Source organism: Tuber melanosporum (genome assembly GCF_000151645.1).
Source record: "Tuber melanosporum whole genome shotgun sequence assembly, scaffold_167, strain Mel28".
NCBI lineage: Eukaryota > Fungi > Ascomycota > Pezizomycetes > Pezizales > Tuberaceae > Tuber > Tuber melanosporum.
Window position 1 is genome coordinate 86,137 of NW_003298827.1, and position 14,740 is coordinate 100,876.

The 14,740-nt window shown below is 47.4% G+C and overlaps 1 protein-coding gene; it reads right to left on the reverse strand.

Annotated features, from left to right (window-relative positions):
• Positions 1-1,820: 1,820 nt before the first annotated feature.
• Positions 1,821-8,384, reverse strand: GSTUM_00003386001 (uncharacterized protein; the record flags this gene model as incomplete). XM_002836917.2 has 13 exons in its annotated part: positions 1,821-2,821; positions 2,882-3,297; positions 3,373-3,414; positions 3,535-3,720; positions 3,787-3,852; positions 3,907-4,283; positions 4,336-4,698; positions 4,752-4,953; positions 5,004-6,533; positions 6,582-6,768; positions 6,886-7,319; positions 7,374-7,697; positions 7,857-8,384. 13 exons carry the CDS (start codon positions 8,382-8,384, stop codon positions 2,539-2,541), a joined length of 4,938 nt encoding a protein of 1,645 aa, XP_002836963.1. The 3' UTR covers positions 1,821-2,538.
• Positions 8,385-14,740: the final 6,356 nt, after the last annotated feature.

Consider the following 14,740-nt stretch of genomic DNA (forward strand, 5'->3'; position numbering starts at 1 on the left):
TGCATTCCAAAGTAAGACGGAACAGAAAGGTTTTTGGGGGTGGCAAGCAAACTCTCGCAGCTCAAACTTAACCAAACAGTCATACCGACTACGGACTCAAAAACCATCACTAAGTTGCCAACCATTTTTCCCACGCCTCTATGGAACACTATAAGACACGGTGCCATAGAAGACATGTCTGCAGCAAGACATGTCTGCAGCAGGACACAAGCAAGAAAAATCAAGGCATAATATCATACCTACCACAAGGCTGATAGAACACTCATGATATACCGGTAGTATGATATGATAGTGAGGGTTGTTATATCATGTATACATGTACTAGTACAGTACAGTATTCAACATCTCCCCCCCGCGCACGTGGGTAGTAACCACGGCACAGATCACGGCAAATCCCCAAGGACTACCGTACCGTACTTACAAGTACTTATGTGGCCAACGGTTTGGTGTTGAGCATGTACAGCACGTATATTTACAATGTCGGAGCACTACAGCACTCCAGCATTGTGGAAGTGAATGATCGGTCGTGGAATCACGCAAATTGTCCTACTCGGGTTAGAAGGGTTTATCAATTCTTGCACAAACATTGCTGATCTGAATTGAAAGCTCACGGAAGTATAATAATATGGTATTATACCCTAATAAAGTAATTACGCTCAGATAGCATGTTGCTCCCAATACTTTACCCCTGCCCTTGGGTACTCGTACAAGTACTTGTACTCGTACAGTGGGTTATGTCACTAAGATTCAACCAATCGGTAGCGAGTGTGGTCCGGGGGGGGAAGAGTGGGGAGGGGTTTCTAGGTGTTCCATTGTATCATGCTCGAATACGGTACCGCAATATCATACCACCCATCATCCTCCAGCAATTGAATCGGGCTACGGTGGTCTAGGGATCATATCCGATCATTTGGGATGGAGTTATCGGTAAGGTTATGATACTTCAACTCATCCCCACCTCCTATAAACCTATATAATATATATATATATTATTATGGATTTACACAATGTCTTCCAGTCCACCCATGGAAAGAAAAATAAAAAATAAAAAATAAAAAAAAAAAAAAAAAGTAGGGGGGGTCACAAACTTCCCCCTCCACAACTTCCATCCAGCAACCGTACTGCCGGTGCATCGTTATCACGAGGTGAGTTTCCCATACCGATAGTGTGTAACCTTGGTCGGGTTTTCAGTGATCGATTCTACAGTGCAGATCTCTACTCTATCCAAGGTGGTACTGTACTGTACGATACAGGATGGCAACTTGAATACTGTAGTAACTGCTCTTCTTGCATCATCACAGCGATAATACTCGTAAACCGTTGCAAGCACCATAGAAATCTAGGTAGCTCTTCCCGAAGCAAGCGAGGTCCCAATGGGATGATGTGAGTGCAGATATGATACGCCCGTGCTCACGCAAAGCCAGGATCCACTCTCTCTCTCACTGGTATTCACACTGAGGCATAAGTATATCAAAGACTGGACGTGTCCTGTCTTTGTGGTGTGTGTATGCAGATACGATACCGTAGCATTCAAATCGAGTCAGGAATATTTCAATTTCACTCATCACGCAGCTGTACAAGTACTGTACTTTACAGTACAGTACCTAAAGGCTTGTTAGGGGGTTGTACTGGTAGTGCAAACGATACAGATGCAAGATTCCTATCCCTATCTAACTATGATACAGCACTGTGCAGTACGGTGGGTTACGTCAAAACAGCTACACAGCCAAAGCAAAACAAAACCTACTCCCAAAGCACTTTAATTACAAGCATTCGGTGGGAGGTACGATAAACATCTACAGTATCATACAATACAATCTCCTTTATCGTTGGATTCCTATTAGGAAACAAATACATCAAGGGATCAATCAACTTCCCATTTCCATTTCCGTTCATGAACCCCACTCTCCTCCCTCCCTCTTTCCTTCTTCTCCACCCCCATCCATAAACCCCCAACCACCATATATCTTATACTATATCATATTTCTCCGTTCTGTCTCTTCCGGGGAGCAAAAAAGAAAAAACACCTCTAACCCAACCCACTACCAGCAACCCTCTCCTCGCAGAAAATTGCTGACTTCTCTTTACCTATCATACCTACATACACCCTTCACAAAAAAAAAAAGAAAAAAAAAAACATGAAGCCCCTTAACCATGAATAAATCCGCCTTTTGCACTGCCAATCAAGTTTTAATCTTGGAAAAGAAAATGAAAAAATGAAATGAAGAAAAAAAACCAATAAAAGAGGAGATAGAAAGAGGCCAAGTACGATAAGTCATCAACACACCCTATCCATGATCTTGCAACTTCATCTTCACCTTCGTCTCCTCTTTAAATAATGTACATCGCGAAGCGAACCGAATTGTAACAAAGAAAGAGAAAGGGGAGAAAAATAGCACACAAGGCATCACTAAAAAGTAGAGAAACAAAGCTTCATACTATAAGGTAAGAGTAAAAGGCGAAAAGTGAAAGTAGCCTAGGGGAAGAAGGAAAAAAGAAGGAAAAAATCACACCCATCATCCCTCCATTGCCCCGCGCTCAAGACTGCAGAGTAGCAATAAAATTATTAAGGTCGTACTCATCGTTATACTGTGAGTCATCCCAGAGTTCTCCGATACCGTCTAGAAGCTTCTTGCTGCCCTTAGTGATGACTTTACCGGTGGTGTCGTCGACCATGTCTTCCTCCGCTGCGGGTTTCGACGCGGTCTCCATGTCGCCGACGTTGAAAAGGTCGAGGATTTGGTCTGTTTCCATGGTTGCCAGGCCAGCATTTTGTTGGTTGACGACGGTGGATGCTACGTCTAATTTGAAGCGTTGAAGGCTGCAAGGTGATAATTAGTTATTGGCCACAACTCAAAGTATTAGGGGGCAAAGGACAAACCTCATGATCTTCTCTTCCAGCGTTCCGCGAGTAACAAGACGGTAGACATTCACAACCTTCTTCTGACCGATACGATGGGCACGGTCCATGGCTTGCATATCCTTCTGCGGATTCCAGTCATGTTCGACAAAAATGACGGTATCTGCTCCCGTCAAGTTGAGACCCAAACCTCCGACATGGGTGGTCAAGAGCAGAACGTCAATAGACGGATCACCATTGAATTTAGTAACGATATCTTGACGTTTTCGGGCCTCGGTACCACCATCCATTCTCAGGTAAGAAACACTTGGCAGAAGCTTCTTGAGAACATCATTCTCCACAATGTCCAACATCTCCTTAAGCTGGCAGAAGATGAGCGCACGGTGTTGACTGATAGCATTGGTCTCGGTTGGGTTTTCACTGCCAGCACCAGAATCCTCAATGCCGATCCCGCAATCGGTTAATAGATCCTTCAGCGCGCCTAATTTCGGCGCATGGATAGGGTCCCGAACGTTCGATTTGTCCTTTGCCAATTGCTTGCTCACCTTCTCAAACTGGGGGTGTTTCTCGTTGAGAACAAGGGCTGGGGAATTGCACAACTTTCGCATGTACTGTAGAGCCTGGAAGATGTGTTGCTTGGCCTGCTTGTCTCCCTCTTGACCAATCTCGGTTACAATCGTCTTGGACTGTTTCTTGGCAAAGTCATCGTAGAGCTTCTTCTGCAGTTCACTCAACTCGCAGTAGTAATTTTGAATAATCTTTGGCGGCAGGTCATCTAACACCTCCTCCTTCAGCCTTCGAAGCAGGAACGGTAATACCTGCTTGTGCAAAGCTTCGATAGCCAAAGCACCTGCCTCTTGCTCTTTGCTATTGCTCCGACTATTCCTACTTGCGGCGATCGGTTTGGCAAATCGATCCAAAAACACCTTTTCGGTGCCAAGGAAACCCGGCATGAGGAAGTCAAACAAAGACCATAGTTCCAGAACGTTATTCTGAATAGGTGTTCCAGACAAGATCAATCGATGGTTAGCCCGAACCCTCTTGACCGCTTGTGTCAACTTGGCCTTGGAATTCTTGATAATATGGCCCTCATCAAGGACGCAGTAGTTCCAATTATATTGACTGATATTGTCAATGTCGTTTCTGCAGATATCGTACGAAGTAATGACAATATCTGTAGTGCCAAGTTGACTGCGAACCCGAGCACGCTCCGTAGGACTACCGACATAGCACAAGGCAGTGAGGAACGGTGCGAACTGCGCGATCTCCTGTTGCCAATGGCCTGAAAGAGTAGGTGGACAAACGATAAGAGAAGGTATACGGCGCATATCAGGGTTTCCGGAAACTTTAAACTCCTCCGCACGAAGGTAATGATCACTGGCAATAATACAGATTGTTTGAAGTGTTTTCCCAAGACCCATATCTGTGAAACCGTCGGTCAACAATCCCAAAAGTAATGATCTTTCAAAACTCACCATCGCAAAGAATTCCATGAAGCTTGAATTTGTTCAAGAAAGCAAGCCAATTGACACCTTCTTGTTGGTAGGATCTCAATGTAGCTTTAATCGTAACAGGTAATTCAAAGGGCTCAACCTTGTGAATATCAAGCATTTGCGAAATGAACTTCCGCTCAGTTGCCCTGCCTTCCAAAAGCTCGGCTGGTAACCCAACGGGATCAGGAATACCGGCCTCCAAAGGAACTAGCTTAACAAGCGTGGCAAATGCCGTAGTAGCAATAAGACGCACATCATTGTCAGGATCGCTCATCCTACCCAAAACGGGTACAATCAAGAACACAACGTAAGGGAGAATATCAGTCTCCATCACATGAATCAAATCTACTAAAATTAGCCAACCTGTACCCCCACCATACCTCCGGAAAGGAACCTACGGTAAACACATTCTATAGACCCTTGGCGACATTTCAAATCATGCGCGTTATCAAACATCTTGAGGACCTGCTGCACTAGCGCCGTCATCCCAGGAATAGTTATGACACTGCAAATAGTTGCAAAACACTTCGCGGCGGCATATCGTAAAACCGTAAAGTGTGATTGGAGTGCTTTGATGATCAATGGGAAGAGTCCAATTATCTGAAAGCAAAGTTAGCTTTCGGTTACAAACACTAAGTAAGGAAACCTACCGTAGGATATAGATCTGGATGGAACCGAGGAAGAAGTGCACGAATGGTTGATAATCCGTCAACAACTTCTTGGCCCAGAGTAACATTAGGGTCCTTGATATCCATCGGCAAGTCACCACCAAAGGCAATATGAAGTGGTGTTTCAATGCAGTCCCTAAGTTTTGGTACCGCCTCAAACAATGAAGCCCCAAAGGTAGTCGCAAGCTGCTCGAGGGCCTCTTTAGCCCCTCTCCTCTTAATCTTTGCCTCCTTAGCCTCTCGTTCAAAATCAGCCTGATTAGTGTGATCTTTGAGGTCTTCCTCCTTCCGGAGAGAGAGTATGTTATCCTCTAGATCCTCAAGTTGGTGAAATATTGGCACTTCGGAGACATCCAGACAAAGAAAAGAGTTGAGATTCTTAGTCAGTTTGTCCGCAACAGCTATACGACCGCTCCGAGAACAGATACCCACAAGTGCAGCTATCGATAGCGCAGACCGCCGTTGTAGATCAACGTTCTCCTCCAATTTAACGCTTTCCATCACGCCATGTACAACTGGATTAAGCTTCTTCGGGAGCTGGCCGGAAGCTATATACGCCCCAGCAGCTGCTGCCAAGACCCGGACATCACGTTGCGCCTTTGCAGCCTTGGCTTCTTCAACAGCTGCCACGGCAACTCCCTTAGCATCAGCAAGGGCCTGCGATGACATGAGTTTCTGAGTTGGACCCAAAGCCCGCTTCAACCGAGCAAACTCATCGCCAACAATCTTCTCCGCCTTCTCAATACTAAATGCATCGGGACCCGCTTCCGACTCCCCTTGACATACCGCAGCGATAGTAGGAATTCTCGAGGATGGCACTTTACCAATGTCGCGGAAAGCATTAAGCAAGGATCGACATTGAGCTTGTACAACGTGCATATAAGACACAAGGTCACGGTAACAGGAAGGCCTCTCCGAATTAAGAAAGTTAGTAAGGGCCGCCAAGAATTGTGCTTTCAAATCTGTAACCTCGGAGGTTATCCTTGCATATTCCTCAAATATCATTGCCGTCACCAATTGAGTCGTAGAGTGGGGTGACTGTAATAGCGGAACAAGCCGAGGTTCGAAAGCGCGGATAGCATCTTCTCTTGGCCACAGGCTAATGGCTTTACCCAAAGCTGTCGCACCAGCAATCTTAGTCTTAATAATTGTCTCCACACCCACAAGGTCGACATCACCATGTATCATGTGGCCATCAACATTATGCGGCGACGCAGTAGGCTCTTCCTTCTTTTCACTCTTGCGACGCCGCTTGGTCGCAGGCTCTTGTGCCGGTTGTGAGGGCGAAGGGCCTCTCATCAGGCCCGGAAGAACCATAGTTTGCCCGGAAGGTCGAATAAACAAGGAAGGATCCATGGGCTGTGGGTGGCGCGAAACACCAACAGGAGTCGTGAGCAGAGTAAGCAATGGATCCAGGTGAGGACCAAACTCGGTGGCGAAACGAGCAGGGTTATCCCGTGCAAGCTCCTCGGTCAATGCCATCCATACTTGTAACGACAGAGATAGCACAGACTAGACATCGTTAGACACCCACTATCAAAGGCAAAACACACCACTTACCTCTACTCTTTCAACAAGCAAATTCTGGAAAATGAGTCGTAAAATTTTGCCATCAACCCAGCCCTTTGTCCCATCGCCTTGAATATTCAAGAACGTCAGAAGCGCCCGCAAAACAGCAGCCCGCACACTTGTGATAGTATGACGTAAGAACGGATAAAGCCGAGGAACGAGCAAGGCGAATGATTGCCTATGACCGATTAGTAACAATAACACAAAGCTAAATTCGAAAACTTGCGATGGATCTGTCGAAGCTTTAATCCTCATAGCTTCTAGAACTTGGGGGAATGAGCATAGTTTAGCTAACAGGTCCATAACAGATCCAGTACTAGCGCTAAGATCGTCTTTAAGATGCGAAAGGCATCCCCAGACAACATTAATTAACCCATCCACAGCATTTGGTCGCAAAGATATGAACTCTGCGGCTATAGGGATCAAGGTAGCAGCACTAACGGCTCTAACATCATCGTCCTGATCTCCCAGTCCCTTCATGACTGCTCTAACTACACCATCCAATAGTTCATTGTCTTTCATCAATAAATCTGTTCGGACCGCAACCAGATACTTCAACCCCAACATTCCGCCATGGCAGACTTCCCATATGGGCAGCGTAAGGTTGAGATCCTCCTGCATTACCAGGCGATACAAAACCCGATAGACGGCATGAACAGATGGTGGTGGGAGGTGAATAAGCAATGCGCCCATTGTTTGTGAGGTTGATTCACGAATTGGAGCAACAACCTATATATCATCAGCATTCAACCTACAAAGCCAGGCTGGGGGAGGGTCACATACAGTGTCAGCCACATAATCGCCGAAACGATCCAGCATGAAAATACAACAAAGACGACACGCTAGATCATCGAGCCATTTCCGGTTCAGGGCGTTATTCTCTTTACGAGATTTACCCCACTCCCTCCCGGCTCCAGCGCCATGGACTCTCACTACTTCACGAATTCCCATCGCCGCGCCATGTCGAATCTCCCAATTAGGGTCGAACATATCTACTAGTAACAACTCGCAAAGGCGCTCGAATGGCCACTCAAATCCTTCCCCAGACGTTTGAATAATTGGAGACGGTGGAGCCTTGGGGCCTGTGAACTCGACAGCAATCTTAGTCTCATCTGGAGGGCCTTTGGTATCCAATGAAAAATAGTCCGCAACCTTAACCCCATTGCTCTCCTGTTTGATAGGGTGCGGCGTCGGTTCAACGGGTGTTTGCGGCACATCCACGCTCATCCTACGGACAGATGATGCCCCCAAATCTACCACACGAACCTTGTTTGCCTGATTCCTGGCGTCAAGCTTCTTCTTTCGCTTAAGCGCATTCTGCTGCCTTCTACTCAATCCACTAGCGGATTCATCATTTGGCGTGCCGGGAACGCCGGAATGGGGAGACATTGCAGATTGTAAGGCCGGCGATGCCATAGGCTGACGGAAGGTTCCTCCAACAGAAGTGTCAATACGAGGCGTCTGCACCGTGTGGCCAACAGTTGCGAAATCCCTCTCGCTAACAATCTCCTCATCCATATACTCTCCACCAAGGCCGAGCCTTGCCGTGACATTCTTTTTTTGTGCAGCCAAACGTTCTGCTGGGTCCAAGTCCGCTAAAGTGTAATCATACTCCTTGCCGGAGCTCCCAAGCAACCGTTTGCCCTTCCTGATTACCGCAGCGATGTCCAACGTGTCAAAGTTCAACACATCATCGGCCCCTGCGGGAGGAAGGCCACTCTCTACCCCAAGCAACGCTACGCCCATCAAAACTCCAAGGCCTTCCTCATCCTCATCCTCTTTCTCCAGTTTCATCGGATCGTCAAACGCATTAGGATCCCACCTATCGGCATTCTCAATAATGCCCGATATGGCTTTTATAGCAGCCGCCCTAGTATCCCAATTCTTCGAACGCAGGTATGGAACGATTCGATTCAGTAAGTTAAAGAGTTCATCAGGATGAGCCTTCTGGACATCAGCGAGCTGGCTGGCAGCGGTGTTGCGCACCAACTGCGTCGAGCCGGAGTCGAGGAGTCTAATTTCCACAAACAGTCAGCAAAGACAGAATCCATAAGTTTGGAATCGAAAGAATTAAAATTAAAAAAGAAGAAGAAACAATCGCAAACGCTAACGCAAACAGTTGCAAATTCACACATGGGCTGTTTGATAACCTGCCCGTGCAATGCAGGTAGGCAGGCTGACAGACAGACAAGAAGAAAAAGACGTAGGACAATGGAAATAAAATACCAAAGTATGACAGGAAAAGAGGGGGGGGGGGGTAAAACTCACGTTACAAGTCGATCTAGTCTATAATACGCAAGGAAAGCGATCAAATCATATAGGGAATTCGTTAGTTCTTGGACATCGATAGTGGACTCTGCCAACCGTATGATCCGCGTAGCCTGCTGTTGCAGTTGCAGCAGCTGTGTGAGAATCACGTGAGGTGATTATTTTCTTGACGGTGGAAGGGATTTGGGGGTGGGGGTGGGAGCGGGGGGGGTGAGAAGGATATTTGGGGGAGATCTCTCTTACCTTGACATATTCTAGGCAACAAGGACCATAGTGGGAAAAAGTCAATTATTAAAAAGGAAATGGTGTGTGATGTGTGGTGAGTTGAGGCAGTTGAATTTGGTGGTATGGGGTGAAATAAGAAAACACAACCTTGGCGCGAGGCTACGAGTACTATTATTATTTGCACGAGCGGCGACGGGAAGGGGGCGCGACGGGGTTGACCAAAGGGCCCGAACACACGGGGGGGGGGCTGCAAGTTGTCCAATCAGGGCTCAGGGTAAGTAAATTCTCCAAGCACGGTCAACAACAACGGCTGAGGTTGATATAGGTTGGGCCGGCTGGCTGGGTTGGCAAAGCAAGCAAGCAAGCAAGCAAGCAGGTACAGCAGCAGTAAGACGAGGGGGGAAGATATCGGTAAAATGTTCGAACGGGCGGGTGAGCGGGGACAACGGTAGGTTTTTAAGGGGGCTCTGTTTGGTGTTTTGGTGTAATTTCTTGGCAGACCAGGGGTGGTAGTAAACTTCTTTCGACCTAAGGCTGGGATGATTTTTTGTGCTTGGTGGGTGGGCGGGGGGGGGGTGGAAGACGGAAATCTGTGAAAGGCTCAGGACCTTTTTGGTTGGAAGGCCAACAGAAAAAAGAAAAGAAAAAAAGCCCAGAGCGAAAAGGGTTTGACGGAAAGAAAGTAAAAAAGATGACGGAAAATAAAAAAATAAAAAGGAATGGAGAGACGAGGAATAAAATATAGAATCCCGAGAAGAAAAAAGTAATTACCGAAAATAAAATAGAAAGAAGAAAAGGTACGGGAAAGAAGACTTATAGTAAGACCGGGAATGAATAGAAAATAAAATAAAAACTCAATAAAAAAGGCTTCACGGGTCCAGAAAAACCGGTACTCGAATGCTGCAGATTTCTGCGTGAAGCTTTCGATTTCTGAAGATTCAGACTGGGTTACTTCCTCCCCTTTTAATGTATCTCTCGTTGGAATCACTGCAGACTAACCCACCCCCAATGACAACCTTCTTTTTTCTTTTTTTCTTGCCAAGACACGCTAAACCTCTTTCCCTATGCTTACACGGTGACGCGCCCCCTAGCGAATTGCCAGAGCCTCTCTTGCAGCGAGCAGCATCAAGGGCATGTGCCCTTTCACTACCCCCTCCACGGACACATCGGAGCCCATGGGAATCGGTAGGGTAACATACATTCTAACCCGGTTCGCCCAGCCGTCCAACCGAACGAGGGTAACCGATCACTTCCATTGACCAACCTTCCTCGTAAGGGTCATCACAAAGGTACAGTATGATACATAAGCAGAAATGCAGAGAGAAAGGAGAGAAGCTCAACATTGTGCCCGCGGGCAGCATGATGACTTAAATCAAGACGCACGGGCCCTATGGAAAGCTCCATACCGGTACTTGTAGCCTAGTACCGAGACCCCACTCCAATGTTTGCTGGGAGCGGGAAATATAGAAAGAAGAAAAAACAAGTGGCCCCAATTCTTAGGCGGCCAAGAACATACCGGTACCGATTATTATAGTATCATACAATCAGAGTTCAAGCTCGGATTGCGGCTGCACGGGGGTTTTTCCCCTTCTACCCTGTCATTCAATTCGACACAATGCCCAAGGGCTTAACGAGACGATGGAACCCGATTGATTTGGACTCGGATACGAATGGCTCAGATCTTATGCGCCCAACCGTCTGCCCTATCGAATTCCCCGGACCTAACCACGAGTGCTCGTGCAATGCCGACACCAGTGCGCCAGGGGTTCTCCAAAAAATAAAATTGTGTTTCCTGGGTGACAACCCGTGAACTTGTGGATAAACATTACGAGTAGTCTAAACGACCCACCTCGTACAGTGCCTTCTTCACCCCGTTATATCATGGTGGGGAGAAACTCTTTAACCGGAGAACCTCCAACCCCGAAAAATACCCAACTTCAAGCTACCGAGGCACCCCTACTAAAAATTTGTTATCCTTCTTTGAATTTTGCGATAGATAATAACTTTCGGGGGAGGTGGAAGAAGTTTGTAGATGCCGGCAGGAGTGGGGGATCCGAATGTCACCCTCCGGTTTTTTATGGATAGCTGCTCGATTTGCCAAGAAATATGAATCAGCACACAGGCGGAATTGGACCAGAAATAATCATGTATTACTAAGCAGAATGGTGGGTGGTTTGAGGTCCTCGGGTTCAAGATATCATAGCCTATCCCCCACCATAAATAACATACGGGCACCGGCACATTAACATGCTTAGCCACCTTGAAAAAAACCACCAGGAACCTGACCCTGCTTATTTTTTTTTTTCTATTTCCATGATATGATACCACATTACTGAATTGAGCTGATAGCCCGGAATTTGGAAACCCACTGATGACCGAAATGTGCTGGTGCTATACTTTACCCTCCCATAAGGCTTGACAACCACCCTGATTTACACAGCATTTGTCACAGCCTCGTAACGAGAAGCTTTTCTTTTTTCCAGGTTCCACAGAGTAAAACAAACCATTGATACTGCATATTGTAAGCCTTCACGGCCATGAATTCCTTGGAAAGTTTTTTTCGAAGTGTCGGAGCCTTTCGATAATTAATTATTCCTCAAGAGGGAAGTAATGCACACCATCAGGTTCGCACATGTCTCGATGGGGGCTATTGCACACTCCATATCATGACGCCCATCTTTAGAAGGCTGCCCACTCACTGTAAACACCCGTTTAACCACCAGTGCTGTGCCCTACTGTTCATACTCGCACTTCCGGCTGATAACTCAGGCTCGATGGCGCCGCGCTACCAAATTCTGGCGACGGGGAATTCGCGTTGAAGGGATGAGCATTGCGGGGTTTGGCCCTATTCCCGGTGTCTCGGGAGATCTCCATCAACGGGCATCTTGCATTCTCCAGCAACTCTTTCAGAGTACTGTGGGTAAGCGCATGCATGTTGGCCAACTTATCCAATTGATGATCCAAATCGAGGGGCTCGATTTCTTCCACAAGCGCTTTTGAAATAGCGCGCGTGAACGGCTATTTCGAAAGCGTCAATCCCGGGCATGCCGAATATAGAGCGGAATCAATACCGGCATCGGTCTCCAACGATGGCCCCTCCCCCCCGCGGGTATAATGAATGTTTCAAAGGTGTATATGTAAAGAGGGGTACCATATCCACCCAACCCTCAGCAAACAAATATCCAGCGGTACCGGTACTGCCACTACTACAACTGCCGTACCGCCCGATACACTGCGGGGAAGAAGAAAGGAAGACTGGCACACACAGCGATAACCCTATTAGAATGCAGTATCGAGCCAGTAGGTAAACACTGTCGAGCTTAGGACCTTCTGCCCGGGGACAAAACTCTCCCCCTCCGCGTGACATATGGTGCAAGCGGGCTAGTAAATCATTGACTGTCACTCGATATTAAATGTGAGAGAGGTGGGCGTGAATCTTAAATTGTTCGGAATTAATAATGATCAAGGGAGAAGCCATCCCTGTACATCTCCATAGTTCCGATATCAATGCAAATCCTTTGCCCCCCTGGATGATCTTCCTATGGTATTCGGGTGTGGGGCTCTCTGTACCTCCACAACCAACCTTGACAGCATATGCTTGCTCGCATCGGAGCCGTTCAGACTCGGGTATATTCCAACAGGTCGATAGGGCTCCTCCGCGGGGTAATCTATAACGCCCCCTGCACCCCGCCTCTTCCACCCTCTTCCAATCCGGGACCAGTAGACCAAGCCTCTCTCCCTCACACACACACACACTCTGCCGGGTCACTGGAGATCATGCATAATCACTCGCATTTCGGTGTTTAATTTTGGTCTTTGCCGGGGAAAGTACTCGAGTATTGAGCTACGGTACAGTACTGTATCGTTGCGGTCGCGATATAGTCTATCCACGGAGCTGCACAGCTCCGAAACCCCCATGGTATGGTGAGTTACCTCTTAGTCTATACCATTCTGAACCAACCCATTACGGTACTCGAGTACATATAGCCTGATGTTTCTACCTAGACTTACACCCTCGGGGAAAGACCGCACATGCATGAAGTCAGGCCGAATCAGGAGCGCAGCTGGGGGGTGAGCTCGGAGCCATCCGATCGAATAGGATACCGCCGTTTTTTACATTTCATTTCAACTGCCCGACCGGGTAAATGTATCGTGATATGTGCTGGTCGAAAAAACAAAGTACAGTGGACAGGACAAGCATTTGTTGTCACCGATCATGAAATACTGTATTGACGATCCCTCCATCCAGAGGATTTTGTTTGGGGGGTTTTTTTTTGTTCCTTTTTTCATTTTCATTCTTATTTCCTAAGCGCTCGTCATGTGATCGATGATGAGTGGGTGGAGTGATGCAAAAGAGGAGGAGAAAGGAAGAGAAGCGAGCGGAAGAGAATTGGACGACTCGTGGTGTTTATTCTGTCTACCGGTATCTTGGTTGCGGCTGACGAGTGACACGAGCGACTGACCCTTGAGATGTGAAACACGGCGGGTGGGGTGATGGAGCTGGGGGAGGAAGAGGGAAACAATGCATGGTATACAGCTGTCTGGCTCATCCCCCCCACTTTGGTACGGTACTGTACCCTCCGCTGCACCGGTATTTTACCGCGTTGTGGGAGGATTTTGTTCAAATGAAGGGGGTTTATGATTACAGTACTACACTCTGCTGCACCGAGGATACGAGCATCTTTGGCGGCGAAGGCAGGCAGACAAAACTTCTACCGGTATTGTCGTTCCAGCAGTTGTGCTTAGCGCTTGTACAGTACTCCAGGCACTTAAAAATTAATTAAGGTGGGCAGACGATATCCCAGAAGGTATGACCTAGCACCCGTATACTGCACAGACACTATATATATAATACCTATCGGTTGCTAGTACTCCGCCACTTTGTTCCCGTGGCATGGAGAGACCAGTTCCGAAGAATCAGGATTCGCCTACTCGTCCTTTCTGCAGGAATTCTGTCAGAAGTAACCCGTATTATGGTACACGATGCTCTTATGTATAAAATCGTGCATGGGGGGGAGGAGTAAGAGAGAGAAAAAGAAATTAGTCCTTCTGTAGAAAGTCTTTGGATATTGAAATCCGAGATTCGCGTGTCTTGGAGGCATGAGTATTGGTGCCGGTAATCCACAGCAAAGCGAGAACACGGTGACTCGGGAACGTCCATACAACGTTTATTGGGCGGGAGTTATTTGCATGATATGGGAATTCTCACTATGCTGGTGCGGTGGGCTCTTTGCCATGGAATACCGGTATTCGAGTACAATACAGTACAGCACTGTAGCTGGATGATGATGAGAGTGGTCTGTAGAGGTAGAGTTTGTATGGTCACCGGCTGGCAGCGAACACTGGCGACAACGTCAACAAGGAGAAGTCGCAGGTCGACCGAAAACCTTGCCTCCTGCCTCCCCCACACACCTCAACCACCCCCCCCTCCCTAGAAGAAAAAAAAAAAAGGCCAGCCGACTCATCCACACATTCACCTCCACATACCCGTCCCTCGTCTCGTGTGCTTGTCCCCTTTGGCCTTATTTCACTCCTGGTGCCTCTACCATACCGAGGGTCTCTCCCCTAGACTTCTGATCCGCTCTCTTCGGACCCTTTTGCTGCTCAGACAGGAGATAATCCAAAGATATCCCGACATTCCCTGCCGTATCCTCCAT